This window comes from Archocentrus centrarchus, chromosome 14 (assembly GCF_007364275.1).
Source record: "Archocentrus centrarchus isolate MPI-CPG fArcCen1 chromosome 14, fArcCen1, whole genome shotgun sequence".
NCBI lineage: Eukaryota > Metazoa > Chordata > Actinopteri > Cichliformes > Cichlidae > Archocentrus > Archocentrus centrarchus.
Genome location: NC_044359.1, coordinates 22071502 through 22090141, shown reverse-complemented (window position 1 = coordinate 22090141; position 18640 = coordinate 22071502). Strand labels below are relative to the sequence as shown.

At 41.9% G+C, this 18640-nt stretch overlaps 2 protein-coding genes across 2 annotated transcripts; both read left to right on the top strand.

Annotated features, from left to right (window-relative positions):
* The first annotated feature begins 1873 nt into the window (after positions 1-1873).
* Positions 1874-9455, top strand: dlat (dihydrolipoamide S-acetyltransferase (E2 component of pyruvate dehydrogenase complex)). The gene is made up of 14 exons (XM_030745981.1): positions 1874-2122; positions 3275-3376; positions 3450-3574; positions 4618-4780; positions 5286-5412; positions 5588-5763; positions 5848-5998; positions 6091-6158; positions 6432-6530; positions 6834-6941; positions 7040-7158; positions 8028-8190; positions 8287-8423; positions 8507-9455. The coding sequence occupies exons 1-14, from the start codon at positions 1874-1876 to the stop codon at positions 8634-8636; spliced, it is 1917 nt and encodes a 638-aa protein (XP_030601841.1). The 3' UTR covers positions 8637-9455.
* A 2617-nt stretch (positions 9456-12072) lies between these two features.
* Positions 12073-16398, top strand: LOC115791751 (immunoglobulin superfamily member 11). The gene is made up of 7 exons (XM_030745982.1): positions 12073-12195; positions 13064-13224; positions 13350-13416; positions 13512-13643; positions 13874-14029; positions 15865-15987; positions 16068-16398. The coding sequence occupies exons 1-7, from the start codon at positions 12102-12104 to the stop codon at positions 16268-16270; spliced, it is 936 nt and encodes a 311-aa protein (XP_030601842.1). The 5' UTR covers positions 12073-12101; the 3' UTR covers positions 16271-16398.
* Positions 16399-18640: the final 2242 nt, after the last annotated feature.

Here is an 18640-nt window from a genome sequence, read left to right as displayed (position 1 = left end):
CTCAGTGTAGTTTATCATGTTTTCTCCTTAATTGATGTTTCATGTAATTTATAGTTTAATGCAGATTTTTGCTTGTTTTTGTTTTGTTTTCTTTGCAGTGCTGCAGGATTTCCAAATGATGTTTGGAGAGGAAATCTCATCAAAACTAATGGAAAAATGGGGAACCTGTGTGCAGACCAACATTTATAATATGGATGTTGGTCTGTGCCACGAAAGCCCCTGGGTGAAGGATCTCGGAGCGAAGCTCTTTCTTGCTGTGGCTGAACACTTTGAGACACTTGGATTTGATGAGCATTATTACTCCTACCATGTGGTTCTTGTGCATGTGCTGTTGTAGATGACATGTTTTAGAGGAACTCTTTTCACATAAACTTGTTTGTTATAAACCTGGATGTTTATGTTGTAGTCAAAATTGCTGCCAAAGTGTACTGCTTTGATGCAACTGATGGTGCATTTCTTTTACAGCTTTCACATTTTGTTAATTGGGGTTGTCTTTGTTCACAGTGGATAATGACTAAGGTGCAGTCCAGTGCTAAATGTTTAGACAATTCTGGCAGTTGTTAAAATTGGATTTTTAGATGAAGGGGGGATGTCCTTTGTTTCCTCAAGTTTCTGTATACTTGGAACTCTTTGACATACTGCTGTTTTAACACTTTACCTGTAAAATTATTTTTAAATTGAGAGTTAATGTTTCTAATAATATTAAATTGTATCTTTGTAAGAGTGCACAAATGATAGAGGGAGTTGTTGAATTTTAAAGCTATAGTACGCAATGATACAAGTGTCAAAGATCAACTCAATAAAGTTAGAATTCACTCTGTTTAGGTGATGAATAGACTCTGTTTTCCATGGTACATTGTACTCCATATCATATAGATTAGACACCCTATCAGAGTTTATTTTTTATTCTTTGCCAGTCTGGAAAGAGTCAAATTAAATCGTTAAAAGAGTTAATTTATACTCTCCAAGTGTAAGAATTTTACACTATTCTGGTGTTATTTATTTAACTCCAATGTCCAGTGTTATTTCAACACTGGGAAATTGGACCCAAATGGTCACCAAGTTTGGAGTAAACTTTACTCTTAAAGTGTTAAATATGCACTTCACAATTTGCTGTGCACTGTCGACATGCAGGAGCTCCTTTCATCCGCCTTGGTAATTATAAGACAGCGGAGTTCCAAAATGGCCTTTTTAATCAAAGAACCTCCAAATCATGTTTTCATTTTTCACCATTTGTAAAATGTCTCTACAGTTGGTTGAAATTGAGTTTTTGTTGTTGGAAATTGTCACCAATAGCAGCTTTCTGTCATCAGCGGGCCTTTGGTAGTGATTCCGTTGAGGAGCTATTGTTATTATGGTCATATAGCTCAATCTTTGTCTTATCTGACCACAACACTTTTCTCCAGAATGCATTTGGCTGAAATCGAGATTCTCAGGTTGGTCTGGACCCAGGCAAAACTTCACAGTCAAATATCTGCTGCCATCATGTGGTCATTGTGACTGGAGCAAAACTATCGCTAAAACTGTCTCTATTATTTTTTTTTTTCTTTAGTTTATTTGATTTCTGTATGATTGTAGTTTTACTGACAGTGGTGGGGTTTTTTTTTTCTTGTTCTTTGTTTTTTTTTTTTTTTTTGGTAACTGAAATTTGAACTGCTACCATTTTACGACATGAGCAATCAAGCTGCGGCAGGACAAGCAGGAGAGCCGTAAATCGTTGTGTTTGGGGCTGGAGGAGGTCATTAGAAAGTGAGGAGTTAAAAAGGGGCCGGCTGTCAGGGAGCGGAGACCCTCACTTCTGCTGTATCGCTGATGCGGGTGTGAGACATATACACTATTAACCAGCTCTGTGCAGTATCTCAACCGCTGCGACATGTTTCGTCTAATCCTGCGGCTGAGGCCGTCCTCTGGGCTCCGCTGTTCCCGTGCCCTCCCGGCCGGGCCTTCCGCGCTCAGCTGCCGCTCCGCTCCCGGAACCAGCCGTCTGAGACGGCTTCATTACGGTGCGGGATCCCGGGTCGCGTCTTTGGGCTCCAGCCACAGAGCGACCCTCCTGCGTTGTCCCCAGCTAGCAGGTGGAGGTCAGTGCAAGCGTTTCTACAGCCTGCCACCACACCAGAAGGTAAGGCTACCGGACCCGGGGTCAGGTTGCTCTAGCACCCATGTTCACCGTTTTAGCTAGCATGACGTCCCTTTAGTACGGGACAGAAGCTGCTTGCTTGACAATGCTACTTTTAAAAACGCTTTCTTAGGTGGAAATTCAGCTCTGCCGTTGCTGTCATTTGAATATGAATATTTTCCATTCTTTGGTGCTTTGAGCAGCTCCAGGCTTAGTTTCTCCGTGTTTCACTGCATTCCCGAGCTAAATAAATCGGACACTAGCGTGAACATTTGTGCTGTGGTTCTCCTGAATGACACCACTCTCACCTGACCGGTGTCCCCAAACACGAGAGCCCCTGGGAGTACCAGGGCTATAAAACGTGAGAGTTTCTGCCTTATCTAAATTTTAGGTCGTACCTGAGACAGTTACACATGGTGTACTGTGCACACAACATGGTCATTCTATGAAAGCTTTAAAATGCCATGTTCATGAGGAAAGTGACAAAAGTGTATTGTGAAGTCAGTTATTGCGCGCGCGTGTGTGTGTGTGTGTGTGTGTCTTTGCAATAGCCAAGAGGACCTGGAGGGAGCTGGTAGCTGAAAAGTGAAGTTTAACTGACACTCAGCCTCCAATTTTAGATAACTATTTTTATTTTTTGGATAGTTAGTGGCTTCAAATAAGGTTCCTGGTGTAAACCTCATCAGCTGGGACCTCTCCCTGTGAAAACTGCATGCTGTCCACCAAGTCATGAAACTGAGTGCTTCAGTTTCTTCTCACAGTCCAAAAGCATGCTCATTAGATTAATTGATCTTAGGTGCAGATGTGGGACTGTGAGCCTGAATAAAACCCTCCAGTTTTGGCTCCAAAATCAAAAGCTACTTGTCAGTCCCTCTACCTGTGAGTCACTCCACCAGTCGTGTGTCATTTAACTCTGTTTATAAAACTACCATAAAAATCAGCTGTGGTGAAGTGCACGGGGGTCATTTTATTGAGCAATGAATGAGGTGATGATGATGTAGCAACTTCAGTTACAACACTAGGCTTTTGGCAGTATTTTGTGTGCCACATTGAAAAGTTCCTAGTGAGGATGATCTGAAAGGATAATGCATATTTTATTTATTTAAGGGTAATTATTGATGCTGGTCATGATTTTATTTGTTTGGTGTTCTTCAGGTGGAGCTTCCTGCGCTGTCACCCACCATGCAGACGGGAACGATCGCTCGCTGGGAGAAGAAGGAGGGGGACAAAATCAGCGAGGGTGACCTCATAGCTGAGGTTAGGAGCTGTGTATTTCCACGCGGCTGCAGAACATGATTGCTGTATGCGTTTATAATTTCTCTCTTTGCAGGTAGAGACGGACAAGGCCACTGTAGGTTTTGAGATGCTGGAGGAGTGCTATTTGGCAAAGATCCTGGTTGCTGAAGGAACCAGAGATGTCAACGTTGGATCTGTCATTTGCATCACAGTTGACAAGTTAGTGCCTTTTGGATAGTCTTGAATTTGAGGCCTGCTAAAAAATTTTTATATAGTAATGGAAACAATCAGTACTTTGATAATTGGAAAAATGATTTGGTTAAATGTTTTTGATTGACAAAATGCTGCAGATATTTGTAATGTCCCTGTCACACTGAATATTAAGTGAGGAGCACTGGGTTTTGTTTTGGCAGCAAAATGCTTTTTTTTTTTTTTTTTTTTTTTTTTCCCCCCCTCTTCATTTTTGCATGCATCCTTATAAACACACTGTTTATCCTAGAGCTTTAACAAACACAATAAATACACTTGAATCCTCATAAAACCCCTACAAAAAGTTTTAATGCTGCTTAGTTTACGTCATGTTTGCTAGCATCGCTGGCTGCTTTGGTGCACCGAGTAGATTCACTCTTGCATGACACCTTTTTAAAATCCTTCAGTCAGTTCATAAAGCACTCAACCATCCAAAAAAGTACATCTGATTTGTTCACTCATCTCAGGTCAACAGGTGCAGATCTTTTAACTGTTCCAAGAATTAAATCCAAGTGTCCTGTGGGTGCTTTCAGACTGTGTGAACATGGATTTTTTATTTTTTTTTATTTTAAGTTTTATGGATTTTTAGCTCAGCTGTTTAGAAGAAAAAGCCTGTTTGAGTCAGCAGCTGTTCCCCAAAAAAATAAAGTTGGCTGTAACTGAAACGATCTCACCTAGGATGTTCAAATTCACAGCATAGATGCATACTGTTTAAGCTAGACTAATTAAACTTCTCACACTTTTTACTATAACAGCACTTTGGCCCCCCCCCCCTTGAATCCAAACCTGAGCGTTGGCACCTGTGCTTTTTTTTTTTTTTTTTTTTTTTTTTTTTAAAGGAAAAAAAAACTATTCTATGTTTAATACATTGTTTACATCCAATGAAATGTGCTATAAAAATTGCCGTTGCTACAGTCAAACGGAAGGTTTAAAACTCACAGGGTGCCTTAAAGGTAGAAACAGTTGTGCTTTGTGTAAATTCATACTTAGCATTTGTGTGCTTTGCCCTGCAGCCCTGACTTGATCCCAGCCTTTAAGGACATAACACTTGATTCGATCAAAGCAGCCGGTGCCACTCCTTCACCTGCTGCCTCTGCTCCTTCTGCTCCTCCTCCGCCTGCTGGTGCAGCAGCCTCACCTGCAGCTCCTGGCAGCTCTTACCCCACACACATGAAGGTAAGCAAGCTCTCACATAAACAAGGTACAGTGAGAGCGTCAGGTTTGTGTGATTTAGACTGCTTACAGATGCTGTGTTCTGTATACATAGCTCAGGTTTGATCAAATCCCCTGACGTGTAGAAATAAAGCTGCTGTATATGGATTTAAACAGTTTCCATGGATGTGACCAACTGTGGTAGTATTTGCAATGTCTTGTTTAAGACTTTTTTTTTTTTTCTCTCCTTACTGTATTTATTTAACAAAGTGGTTTCCAAGAGTTAAAACAAAAGATAGTTTTATAGTTTCATCATTTAATCAAAGCGACGGAGGCTTTAATTTTCTAGAGGCCGCTCCACAAAATTGTCCCTGGCTTCACTTGAGCTATGAATGTCACTATAACACAATTTAGTCCCTTCAGGGGTTGTCTTGAAGTAATTTCCTCTGTAATTTGGAAGATAGGAGAGGGTGTGTCTCAGTCTGGACTAGTGTTACTCAGGCTTGTGTGAATTTGATGTATGTTACAGATTGCACTTCCTGCTCTTTCTCCAACCATGACAATGGGGACTGTGCAGCGCTGGGAGAAGAAGGTTGGAGAGAAGCTAAGTGAAGGAGATCTGCTAGCTGAGATTGAAACTGACAAGGCGACCATTGGTAAATCCAAAGTATCTGAACACCTCAATCGTGGAGCATTTGTGAGAACTACAGGAAAAAATATAATCGCTCTTGCAGCCCCCCCCTCAAATTTTTAACCTCTTATGGAAAAACTGTTTTTCAGTAGCTTTTAAGACTAATTATGACCACAGGCCTTCCATGTGTTTGCATACAGGCTTTGAGGTGCAGGAGGAGGGATATTTGGCTAAAATCCTGGTGGCAGAAGGAACCCGGGATGTTCCCCTGGGAACGCCGCTCTGCATCATTGTAGAGAAAGAAAGCGACATTGCTGCCTTCAAGGATTACGTCGAAACTGGGGTGGTTGAGGTTGCCACACCACCTCCAGCACCGGTGAGTCTTGCAAAAAACTTGTACGTTCAAATATGGCCTTTGTTTCAATTTTAAGAAGCCTTAAGAACACTGCTTATGTTACAGGCTGCAGCACCAGCTGCTGCACCACCCAGTCCTGCTCCAGCTGCTGCTGCCGCCGCCGCCCCTGCAGCACCCAGGAAGAGTCGCCTGTTCGTCAGCCCGCTTGCCAAGAAACTCGCTGCTGAGAAAGGAATTGACCTGGCTCAAGTCAGGGGTAGGTAACCAAGATGTGTTGGAAGTGAGCTGAATATTTGGTGCATTTGGTTTTTAAATACACCGACAGTTTTTGTGTTCATGTTCGTTCAGGTTCAGGTCCCGATGGACGCATCACCAAGAAAGATATTGAGAACTTTGTTCCACCAAAGGCTGCACCCGTAAGTGATGCTGACAATTTAATTTTATTTAATGGTTAATTTTTTTTGTTTATACACATGTAATACTGGCAGTTTTTGTGTTGCCTGCCGAGAGGCACTTAGGAATCACTTTTATTTTCTGTCCGTCTGTCAGGCTTTCACTATCTTTTTAATAGATAATTTTTATTTATTTATTTTTTCAATTCTTATGCCCAAACATAACTATCTTGGTGTTTATACTCTGCAGCTCAGTTTCTGTTATATGTAATGCAGATTAAATCACTTCCTCTGCAGGCTGCTGCTCCCACCCCAACCGTGACTCCAGCTGCTCCAGCATTTGCAGCAGCACCAACTGGCACCTTCACAGACATCCCTATCAGCAGCATCCGCAAGGTGAGAGCTCCCACACACCTGCCTTTTGATGGTCCATTACATTCTGTGATGACTTCCGCTGCTAGCAGTCAGTTCATGAGAGGCGCCTTCTGTGCAGGGTCCTGTGCTGGTCTGTTGAAAGCTTGGAGGCAAATGTCCTGAGGAGATTTCTGTGTAGCTCTGTTATCTCTGACCTGTGCTAACACATTTTGCCCCACAGGCGGGTACTCCATTTATCAAAACAGACTCAGCTAGCACACCTCATTCCTCTCCATGATGAATAATGGATCAAAGCTAAAGTGCATATATTTGTCTCTCCTGCAGGTCATCGCTCAGAGGTTGATGCAGTCCAAGCAAACCATCCCCCACTATTATTTGTCTGTAGATGTCAACATGGACCAAGTGCTTGAGCTTCGAAAAGAGCTCAATGCTGTGAGTTTTTGCTTGTTAATTGTCATAACTAAGACTCTTTATTACTAAGCTAAGGCCTTATTTCCAGTGTCTCATGAACAACCTCACCTTCTCTGCAGGAGGTGAAAGCCCAGAATATCAAGCTTAGTGTGAATGACTTCATCATCAAAGCTAGCGCTCTGGCCTGCCTCAAGGTTCCTGAATGCAACTCCTCCTGGATGGACACAGTCATTCGTCAGTGAGTAAAAGCTCATGGAGACACTTTGTCACATGAAGTTTGGTTCCTATAAGCAGCAAACAGAAATCATGAAATCACCATCTTGCTTTGTAGTATTAGCCATTGCTTCTTTGGATCTAATGTTTTTAAATGAGTGCATGCATCAGTGTTTGCATGCAGTCGGGGAAGATTACTCCAGTAAGTCATTTAAATCATAAACCTTGTTGGTGAAAGCTGGACAGCCAAAAGCAACAATCACTGTTAGTGTAGACTGGAGTTTCTCACGCAGCAGCTGGGATGTAGAAAATCACAAAAATATGCAGTGAAATTAAGTTGTTAACTTGATAAGTTGTAGACAAAATAAGTTTGTTTTGTTTACAATTTTTATTAATGTATGTATCTAAATGATTTCTAACTTTGCTTGGACTTGTTTCCATGGTATTTGGTGTGTATATATATGAAGTCAGTTACACAGTAATCAGTTTCCTGCATTGCATGTGACTGAATTCTTACCGTAAGAAGTTAAGAGAATTGAACAGTGTTGGATTAGCATAATAGTGGCTCCATAGTGTAGTGGTTTACATGCCTAACAAGGAAACCATCTCAGGAGGAGACTCTCATCCCTTTAGGTGTGTGCGTGTGCGTTTTTTTTTTTTTTTTAATAAATCTGCCAAATCAGAAGATACAGAGCTACACTGTGGTGACCTTTTGTGAATAATGGGGCATCTGAAAGTAGCTTGTTAGAATAATGATGTCATTTCTTAGAGGATAGTAGTTCATAGTTGTACCAGTAGAGGGTGCTCGGAGTACGTCGTCTCTTGATTTAGACAGGGTCACATTGACGAGATTACTGTGCCATCATCAGTATTGACTTTATTTAAATTTTCCAGGAACCATGTGGTGGATGTGAGCGTGGCAGTGAGCACAGCCAGTGGCCTCATTACACCCATAGTGTTTAACGCCCACATCAAGGGACTAGCTGCCATCGGCTCAGATGTGACGGCTCTCGCTGCTAAAGCCAGAGAAGGCAAACTGCAGCCTCATGAGTTCCAGGTATGGCATGTACCCCACCCCACCCTAACTTCTGAGTGAATGATGATTTTCTTTTTAATGGTCATTCTCAAATTAGAATTTTCCTTTCCCAATCAGGGAGGTACATTCACAATCTCCAACTTGGGGATGTTTGGCATCAAGAATTTCTCAGCGATCATCAACCCTCCTCAGGCCTGCATCCTCGCTGTCGGAGGCTCTGAGAAACGACTCATGCCAGCTGACAATGAAAAAGGGTCAGTGTCGTGACAACAGTGTATTAACAAGTTGAACATGGGTGTAGTTTTAAACTCCTGTCTAACGCAGTGTGTCATTGTAGGTTCGATGTAGCCAACATGATGTCTGTGACGCTGAGCTGTGACCACCGGGTGGTGGACGGGGCGGTCGGCGCTCAGTGGCTCGCAGAGTTCCGCAAGTTCCTGGAGAAACCAGTCACCATGCTGTTGTGACAAGACTGTACTGCCATTAAACTACAGCATCAGGCAGAGGCTTCTCACTGAAGTGGTCTGATTGGTCTAAACTAGTCTGGATCCTCCTGTGATTGGCTGTCCTGGCACCAGGTCACTCCCTGTTACCCTGAAGGCGAAGAGGCAGAACTCACTCCGCTTGTCTGTCTTGCTTTGTTTCCTATCGATCTATCTCCCCTCTTGCGCTTTCTCACTTATCTCTATTTATTGTGGCCCCATCTCACATGAGACCAGAATTAGGTATAATTTATCCCAGAAGAGAAGCTGGCTCGGTCACTATAAAGGGAAGTGTTAACACGGCAAACCAGAGAGCAAATCTGTCCCATAAACCCGTGTGTGTGTATTTCTGCAAACAGCCATCTGAGAATATGTGAATGTGATAAACAGGAAATGATATTTTGTGGCGCTATATGTAGAGGTGCACACACATCTACACACACCTGTCCCTGTTCAGTGACACCCCCCCCCCCCCCCCCCAATTAATTTTTTTTTTTTTTTCCCTGTAGGCTGATGGGTTGATGCTACAGTATGTGTATTCTTCACTGTGGATGAGCGCAGTGTTGTGTGTATGTATATGGTGGTGAGATGTTCAGATAACCAAGCTCTTGGTGATCTCGTCAAATAACTTAATAGCTCTGAATAACCGCTGTTCTTACAGGAAACATCAAACGGTTTTGCCAACTCTCTTCAGTGGGGATGTTTTATTTTCTAGTCTCAAACATTCTGTATTTCACAGCTGGAACGCACAAAACTGGTGCTGGATGTTTGTAATTTGAATAAACTGGGAGAAGTTAACCTTGTGCCATGAGTTTATTGGTTTGAGTCATTGGTAGATTTGATGTAAGGGCGTGCTCCCGTTTGGTCTATACATGTCTGTGTGTGAGACTCCAGTGGCATACCTTGCTGAACTCTGGTGTGTTTCAGTAGGGATTGGGCATCTGTTTGATTGCCAGCCCCACCCAAGCCAATCAAAGGGATCCTCAATGACCGCTACCTCTGATCCCAAACTCAAAATCACTGCTGAATAATGAATCTGCAAGACAAGTGAATGGACTGTCACAAGCCTGTTAGTAAAATCATGAACTGAATTGTATTAATGTGTGCACTGGAGGTAGTGAGAGGGAGGAGTTGAAATGCTGCTTCTAGACTGGGATAAAGGACAGTCAGGATTACAAAGCTTGGTGTGAGTACACCCCAAGAGTACAAATAAAAGTGCTAAAGAAAGCAAACATTGGAAAATATGTTAAACAAAAGTTGATCATGTTTTTGCCCAGTCTCGTGGTCACTGCTGCTTCATCTAGACCTATAAGCAATTAATAAAATACTCAATGTCTGAAAACATGCTCAGACTTCATTATTCTTTAACATTTTGAAGTTTCTGATATGATCTACAAAACTGGTTTCCACAGGTTGTCCTTTTTAGCATAGCAGTGATACAGATGGCTGGCAAGTCAAAGAAAAGCTCACTGAATAGTTTGAGTCATAATGCGTCAAGATCCCAACCTAACTAAAAATCTGTGGGATTTTTTTTTTTTCCCTCTACTGACATGTTGGCACTCTCCACAACCTTCAAAATAAAATGGATATCTTACAGTGGCTGTAGCTCAGTAGGTAGAGCAGGTCACCTACTGATCGGAAGGTCAGTGGTTCGAATCCTGGCTACTCCAGGCTACATGCCAATGTATCCTTGGGCAAGATACTTAACCCTAAGTTGCTCTCCGACCGTTCTGTCGGAGTATGAATGTGTGTGAATGCTAGTTAATTAAAAAAGCACTTAGCTTAATTAATGATGGAAGTGCTTGTATGAATGGGAGTGCATGGGTGAATGCAAAACAGGTTGTATAAGCGCTTTGAGTGCTCTGAGTAGAAAAGCGCTATATAAGAACTAGTCCATTTACCATTTACAGAGCAGTGTTTGATCCCTCCAGCTGTCACACAGACATGAAGATGTCAGAGGGCTTTGAAACTGAGTGCACATGGTGGCCCATCATCTTATTAAAACACTTTTTTCTTTAGACATTTATCAAAATCAACATAGCATTATATATATATATATATATATATATATATATATATATATATATATATACAGACATATATTACATTAGTCTATGCCAATGTAAATTCCCCTTGTAAGATAAAATACTGACATAGTTGCTTTCCTTTGTTAAATCTGTTTTGTAATTTTCCATTGTTTCCATGTTTATGTCTTTAACATCTTCACTTCCCAGCTCAGTTTTCTTTTTAACAAACACCGGTGCACCACTGTTTGAAAATCCATTTAGTTTCCAAGGCACAATTAGGTATTTCTCCATGAATGTTAACGTCAAGAAACTCTGCAAACTGACGCAGTGCTCCTACATGTGAAAACATTTACTTATGTTCCCATATGAGTTTCATAAACATGACAACAGTTTATATATTTAGAGGATCACTGAAGAACTTGCCCGGCAGATCGACTTAGGTGAGTCATTGCTAACTTAACACATTTCATCTAAATACATCAAAGAGGAGCTCTGATGGCTTTTTGTTTTGCCCAAAGGTCATATTTGGAGGATGTCACCATCTGATGACTCTTCTAGCATCAAAAACGCCTTTGAATATTTCTTTGCACCAGTGACGGCCTTCGATTTTTCACTGCCTTGAAGCCACAGATAATCAGACAATGCAAAGTGCAAAACACTTGTGAAAAACTTTTTTTTTTTTTTTGCTCTGTCTCTACAAGGACAGGCAGTGTAGACTTTTGACTAATTCAGTGTAAAAATCCTGTGCACTTCTAACCTGCCACACAGCAAAAAGGTCCAGGGTTCAAATCCAGGCTGGAACCTTTCTGTGTGGAGTTTGCAGGTTCTCCCTGTATCTGTGTGGGTTCTCTCCAGGAACTCGTGGCTTCTCTGTCCTCCCAAAGACATGCATAGGGGATTCTAAATTGGCCAGACTGGGTCCAAACTATGTTGTCTGGGATACACTCCAGCCCCCTCTGAGGCCTTGTATTGGATAAGTGGGTGAAGATGGATGGATGGATTTTTCAGTCCAGCAAAGATGAAACATCTTTAAATGAAAAAAAAAAAAAGGTCCTGTATTTGGAAAACAGTCACTCTCATGAGTGCACTATGTTGCTTACCTCGTGATGAACACATGCACACTGTAGCTTATATTGCCCTGCAAAATTATTTCTACAGAGCAGCTTCCGTTTCCTTCATGCTGCACTAACTCATTAGACGACAAGCTCACCCTGTAGATACCACTGCAGGAACAGCTAATAGGACCAGAAAAATTCCTTCTCCAGCCACTTACCTGACAACTTAATTAGAGAACATTTTCCCAGCTGACAATGGGACAGAGACAGAGAGTGAGTATAAGAGGGTGGGGTTGATTGCATCACTCATTATATTAATCATGCATGCCTGGGTTTTTTGGCCACCAGCTTGCAGACTGCAGGGAGAGATGACTGCCTCTCTGTCTTCCCTAACAGCTATGGGTGCTACAGGAAGATGGATGTTCTGGACCTTGTGTGTGTGTTTCATCGCTCGGGAGAACGGTGAGTAGGCCCATCTCAAGAAAAAAATGTTAAATATTGCCGCTTTAGTGCTTTGCAAAGGCTTTAAGTGTTTGAAGGATTTGCAAAGTTTCACAAACATTTGCTGCTGTTCTGTGATTCTTTGCATAGATATTATAAGAATAACTGCACGTTAATTTCAGAAGAAACCCACTCTAGTGTAAAAACTAGGCACGACTTACCTAAAGCCTCATGAGTATGTGGAGAGAAGCATTAAGAGTTTAACTGCAAAGTTGGGAATCTTTTCCAGACAGAAATGCCAGATTGTGGGCGACCTCTTGATGCATTCATGCAGACTGTACACTTTATATACATGCACAAATTCATCAAATGAGATGAGCTTTATTTAGCGCGAGCTAAGGGGTTTTGTTCATGTAGTGCTGTTATTAATCAAATGTCTCTAAAAAGTGACCTTTTAATATTAATACAATACAGTATGTTTGACATTTTGAGTCTTAATGAAAGCCTCTCTTAAGGCCGGCTCTTTCAGAGCTTGTGATCTGTGTAGAAACAACGCTGAGAAATGACCAAACGCATCCCAGTGAAGTGGGCTGTTGTTCTTCTCGTCCTGTGATGGATCTGGTTCAACCTCAGAGCTGTCAAGTTTAATTAACAACTACTATGCGCGCTCAATTCCCACGCACACAAAGGGCCCGGGGATGACATAGAGGAGGAGGGAGGAAGTTCATTATTGCAGTAATGAAGGGGAGAGGGAGGGCTGGCGCAGTCTGCACGTCAGCAGGAAAAGAAGTGAAGTTGGAAGCAGACTGGTAATGATCAAACCAGAAGAAATACCTGTGTGATGCCACAGGCACGGCTTGTCTCATTTTAATGATTTCTCTTCTTCCAGCTGCGCTCAGGGTAGTCATGAGAGAATCCAGTCTGGAGGTGGTTCGAGGGGATTTTGTTGTCCTGCCCTGCTCCTTCTACACCTCCACCTCAGCCCGCCTCTCCAGACTCAACATCATCTGGACCCTGACTCCCTCCTCCAGTCCAGAAACCCCAATACAGGTGTGACAGTACTTCTGTCAGGGTGATGCCTTACAAACAGATGACACATTTTAGATAATTAAAATATTTAAATATCCTCCAGTTGTGTTTGAGCCTTTTAAGGTGTTTTTTTTAATGATCGCTAGGTGATCGTGTACGACCATGGACAGGTGATTGAAGACCCCTCCCTCATTGGGCGGGTGGGTTTTACAGGTGACATTTAAAAAATTTCTATTTTTATCTCTATAGATATAATTCAAGACTGAAGGCAGACAAAAACAGGATTATTTCATGTAAACCTCGTGCAGGTCTTCCCTTGAGTGCAGATATCATGCTGAATGACACACGAGTATCAGATGCCGGTATTTACCGCTGCATGGTCAACAACCCACCGGAGATTACAGACCCCGGCATAGGAGAGCTGGTGCTCAGTGTTCTGGGTAAGTTGTTCTGGGTGAAGCAGCTGGCAGAAGCGCTCACACAATTAAGTCAGACGACCATTTAACACAGCAGAAATTAATGATACATTTGTCTCTTTTTGTTTTTGTCTGATCATAATATTTGCTGCTATCCAAATGCCTCTAAAAGCCACTCCCTTAAATGTTCACACACATGTGTGTCTTAGTTTGTAAAACATCCTTTAAGAAATTCATCTGTGGGTCATCTGTAGTGCCGCCTTCACTGCCTGTATGCCAGTGGGATGGAGACATTGAAATGGGAGGAAGTGTCAAGCTGTCCTGCTTGGTGGCGGAGGGCAGCCCCACTCCAGAGATCCGCTGGGATAAACTGAATCCAGATGAAATATCACTTCCCATCAATATGGAGGGTCAGTGCACACACACACACACACACACACACACACACACACACACACACACACACACACACACACACACACACACACACACCTCCATCCATCCATCCATCCATCCATCCATCCATTTTCTTCTGCTTATCCAATTCAGGGTTGTGTGGGGGGGCTGGTGGACAGGTAGTCGGTCTGTTCTGGGGTTCACATATGTTTGTCTTAAATTTAAAGGACCCCTTGACCAAAAAATTAAAATCTTCTGTTGATGTTATTTATAGCTAAATCATCCTAAAATGATGCACAGAAAATATTTGAATTTAATAGTGCAAGTGAAATATGTTGGCCATTATAATTGACTCCATTAAAGCGCAATAAGACTTCGGGCTACGATAAGCAGATTCAGTGCCCATTAAATAGTATTTAACCACTTGGTGACTTTTTCACTGAAGGCAAAATAGAGACACACACACACACACACACACACACACACACACACACACACACACACACACACACACACACACACACACACACACACACACACACACACGTCTACTGTAGAAAGAAGGAGAGATAATAAAATCACAACTGTTTTAAAATGAAAGTGTTTATAGGACTGTTTAAACTGAAGAAAAAAATTAGTATTGACCCCATTTAAAAAAGAATGGGTTTTAGATTTAGTCTCCAGTATATAAGTTAAAGTTTAAAAAAAGGCTGTTTCAGAGAGAAGAAAAAAAAAAAGATAATAAAAAAAAAAAATCTCATTCAGTTTTTTCCCCACAGAAAAAAATGTTACTCAGCATGAGATTGTGACTCAGGTCCAGGTGCAGCACGAAGGATCTTTCATCAAAGATCTTGTCTTTTTTTTTTAATGAGCTTTTGTATATAAACGGCTTAGGGGAAGGAAATGTCATTATCATTGTGTTTCTCCCACTAATGCATGTCATTAACTGTTTGTCTAGTCTCTCTTGCTTTGTGTCTTGTCCCATTTGCTGTCTGCTGGGTTCCAAATGTTTCCTTTTACTCACCCCCAAACTGGTCGGAGCAGATGGCTTCTCCTTCCTGAGCCTGGATCTGCTGGAGGTCTCTTCCTGTTAATACGGATTTCTTCTCACCCATATTGTTTCCAAGTGCTTCCCCACATGGCATCTTCAGATTGCTGGGCTTCTCTCCCTGATACCGTAGGGTTTATACCTTAAAATGTGAAGTTCCTTAAGATGACTGTTGTCATAAACTGGTGCTATACAGTGGGGGAGATAAATATTCGATCCTCTGGAGTGGCCTAGCCAGTCTCCAGACCTCAGTTCTATGGAAAATCTGTGGTGGGAGCTGAAGCTTCGAGTTGCCAAGAAGCAGTCAGGAAACCTGAAGGATTTAGAGTTTCTGTAAAGAGGAGTGGACCAAGATCCCTCCTGAGATGTGTGTAAACCTGGTGACCAACTACAGGAAACATCTTACTGCTGTGCCAACAAGGATTTCTTCATCAAGTACTGAGTCATGTTTTGCTTGGTGATCAAATACTCAGTGACATGCAAATCAATTTAGAACGTTTATGTAATTTTTTTGTGGATTTTTGTTGATAGCCTGTCTCTCTCCATTAGAATGAAACTACCATAACAATTAGAGACTGTTCATTTCAGGAGAAGCTGAGGAGAGAGAAACTCAGTTGATCCGCTTCAGATGGTGTTTGAAATGAACCAAAGTAGACGATAAAACAAACAAAGCTACACTAGCAGAGTAATAATATATTATAAAATAAGCTTAACGTATATTAGGCATGTGATTTGGAAGAAGACACTGTCACGGTCATACTCTTCTTCATCTCATTAACGTGAATGTGTCTTCTCTCTAAGGTGACATGTCAGGCTCTGTTCAAATTGTCAACGTGTCCTCTCAGACCTCCGGCCTGTACCGCTGCTCTGCCACCAACGCCCTGGGAACAGAGAACTGCTACGTCAACTTGTCCATCTACAGCAGTGAGTTCCTCTTTGTGCACCCACAATCCTCTCTGCTAGTCTTTATGCCCTATGATAAAAACTCTTGTATTTCTGCCCAGCCCCAAACAGTCCCTCAGGTGTATTGCAGGGCGTGCTGCTGACCTTGTCCATGAGCCTGGTGCTGCTGGCTTTGCTGGTGCTCGCTCTGTGGCTCCATCACACAGGGCAGGATGGGAGGTGGAGAAAGGGGAAAGGAGAAGAGGATGAGTTCTATAATGAGATACGGTATACACCGTCTCTAATGAAGCGCTCTTTTGTTTGAGTTCTCAAAGACTTTCAGGACTTTTTTAAATCGATCTAGATAAAGGATGTTTGCAGCTCAGTTCCCTGAGCGCTGCTGCACAGCTGGACAGCATCGCAAATTTTGAAATAAATGTGAAATAAATCTTCTGAGAGGTGTGGTTGGAATTCATCTGTTATATGCTCATTTGTTTCCTTAAAACCAGTGTTTAAAAGTAACCATTAATGATTAAAAAAAAAAAAAATGCAATTAAAGAGAAGCCACCATCTTTCATGTTACTAACCTAGCCTTATATATGTAATTACTGCCACAGCCCTAATAGAAAATGCTTATATCCTCAGCTTTGAATGTGTCACACAGCACCTTCAGTCTCTTTTGGCCAATCAAAGACAAACAGAGCCTTCAAAGAAGTACAGACACTGCCCTCACCTCTTTATAGATATCGGGTTTGGATAAGCACGCTCTGGAGGCAGCGCTTTAATTAGAACTGGACGATCACAAACCTGAATGTTGCTGCGAATACTTGAACTCAGGAGTTCCCCTTTAGTTGAGCTTCAAAGGTTGAAACCATTTTTTTTAATCTGTGGGGGGAGCCAGACTTTTACTGTTTTTCTTTCTCAATTCTGAGCTCTTACCTGCCCTCTGCTTCATACAGACCTCACAGAAACAAGAGAGGAATCGATTTCTCCAAAATCTTAAAGTACTTGAGGTGAGAATACTGATGCACATTACCAGAGCTGATATATTTTTTCCCCCAGAGGCAAATGCCTTTGGGTTGTTGGTCCAACTGTTCCTCATAAATCTCGAGGGAAATTTTTCAAATTGCACAGACATTTTACTTGGACTCGAGGATAAACTGTTTAGAATTCAATTCAGAGTATACTGACATTATAATGCTTTTTGACCCTTTTATTAAAAAAAAAAAATGAACAGAAGGGGGAGATTATGACCACATAGTCATTTGATCAGATACTAAAATTATGACTGTTTGGTTCCCACCATTTAAATTCAGTCGCCACAAGATATATAAATTTAAATGAGTCTGGAACTGGTCTGGTTAGTGAACACATAAAACTACAAACTGGTGATCGCCCCAATTATTTGCACCTGTGTTTTTCATACTATCAAAATGTGGAACATGCTTATTATTATGTAATGTTGCAAAACCATGAGTAAGACCAACAGTGTTAGCAGGGTTCAAAATGTCCTAAAAGAAAAGAGAAGATGGAATCAAACACGATTTGGACAGGCCCACAGCCCAGGACAGAGGCCTCTAAAGGAATCAGAAAATTGTTTAGACAGTGATCTATTTTCTCCTCTTTATTAGGTACACCTTGCTAGTATTGGGTTGGATCCCCTTTTGCCTTCATGACATCAATTCAACAAGGTGCTGAAAGCATTCCTCCTTTTGGTTCACGTTGACATGACAGCATCACATAGTTGCTGGAGATTTGTCGGCTGCACATCATGGATGCACCGCATCCCAGAGGTGCTCCACTGGACTGAAAGCTGCTGATTGTGGAGCCCATTTGACTTCAGTGAACTCACTGCAATATACAAGAAACCAGTTTGAGCTTTGTGGCATACTGTGTTATCCTGCTCGAAGCACTGTGGTCATAAAGGGATGGACATGCTCAGCAACAATGCTCAGTTGGTACTAAGGGGTCCAAAGTGTGCTGAGAAAATATCCCCCACACTATTACTACACCACCACAACCACCCTGAACGGCTGATACAAAGCAGGATGGAGCCATAATTTCACGTTCACCATATTCATTTTCCTATGACATCAGCAAGAACTGCAGCTCACTGGATAGTTTCTCTTTTTTGGATCCTTCTTTGTAAACCCTAGAGACGGCCGTGCGGGACAATCCCAGCAGATCAGCAGTTTCTGAAATACTCAGGTCAGCCTGTCTGGGATCACAACCACACCACATTCAAAGTCACTTAAGTCCCCTTTGTTCCCCAGTCTGATGCTCAGTTTGAACCTCAGCAGGTTATCTTGACCAGGTCTACAGTTGCTGCCACATAATTGAGCAATTAAGACATTTATGTTAACAAGCAGTTAAACAGGTGTACCTAATAAAGTGGACAGGTGAGTGTACAGGTAACAAAGTAAACCTGTTTAGTGGTGCTGATGTTATTACTGTAGCATACGGTTTTATGCTGCCGCTGGATTTGTCCAGCCCACTGCCTCTGTATCATTTAATTAAGAATGCACTTCCCTAAAACAATTAGGGCAAGGATTTAAGACAAAAAAGAAAAACACTGTAACCAACAGGACAAAGTCATGGAAAATAAAATCACACACACACACACACACACACACACACACACACACACACACACACACACACACACACACACACACACAGCTGTTGATTTGCAAAC

Bases quoted from the DNA above. Each gene is read 5' to 3' on its own strand.
- LOC115791751 (XM_030745982.1), top strand. From the start codon at position 12,102: ATGACTGCCTCTCTGTCTTCCCTAACAGCTATGGGTGCTACAGGAAGA. The intron at 13,417-13,511 runs GTGACATTTAAA...AACCTCGTGCAG, and splicing joins TGGGCGGGTGGGTTTTACAG to GTCTTCCCTTGAGTGCAGAT. The intron at 15,988-16,067 runs GTGAGTTCCTCT...ATTTCTGCCCAG, and splicing joins CAACTTGTCCATCTACAGCA to CCCCAAACAGTCCCTCAGGT.
- dlat (XM_030745981.1), top strand. From the start codon at position 1,874: ATGTTTCGTCTAATCCTGCGGCTGAGGCCGTCCTCTGGGCTCCGCTGT. The intron at 2,123-3,274 runs GTAAGGCTACCG...GGTGTTCTTCAG, and splicing joins GCCTGCCACCACACCAGAAG to GTGGAGCTTCCTGCGCTGTC. The intron at 7,159-8,027 runs GTGAGTAAAAGC...TAAATTTTCCAG, and splicing joins ATGGACACAGTCATTCGTCA to GAACCATGTGGTGGATGTGA.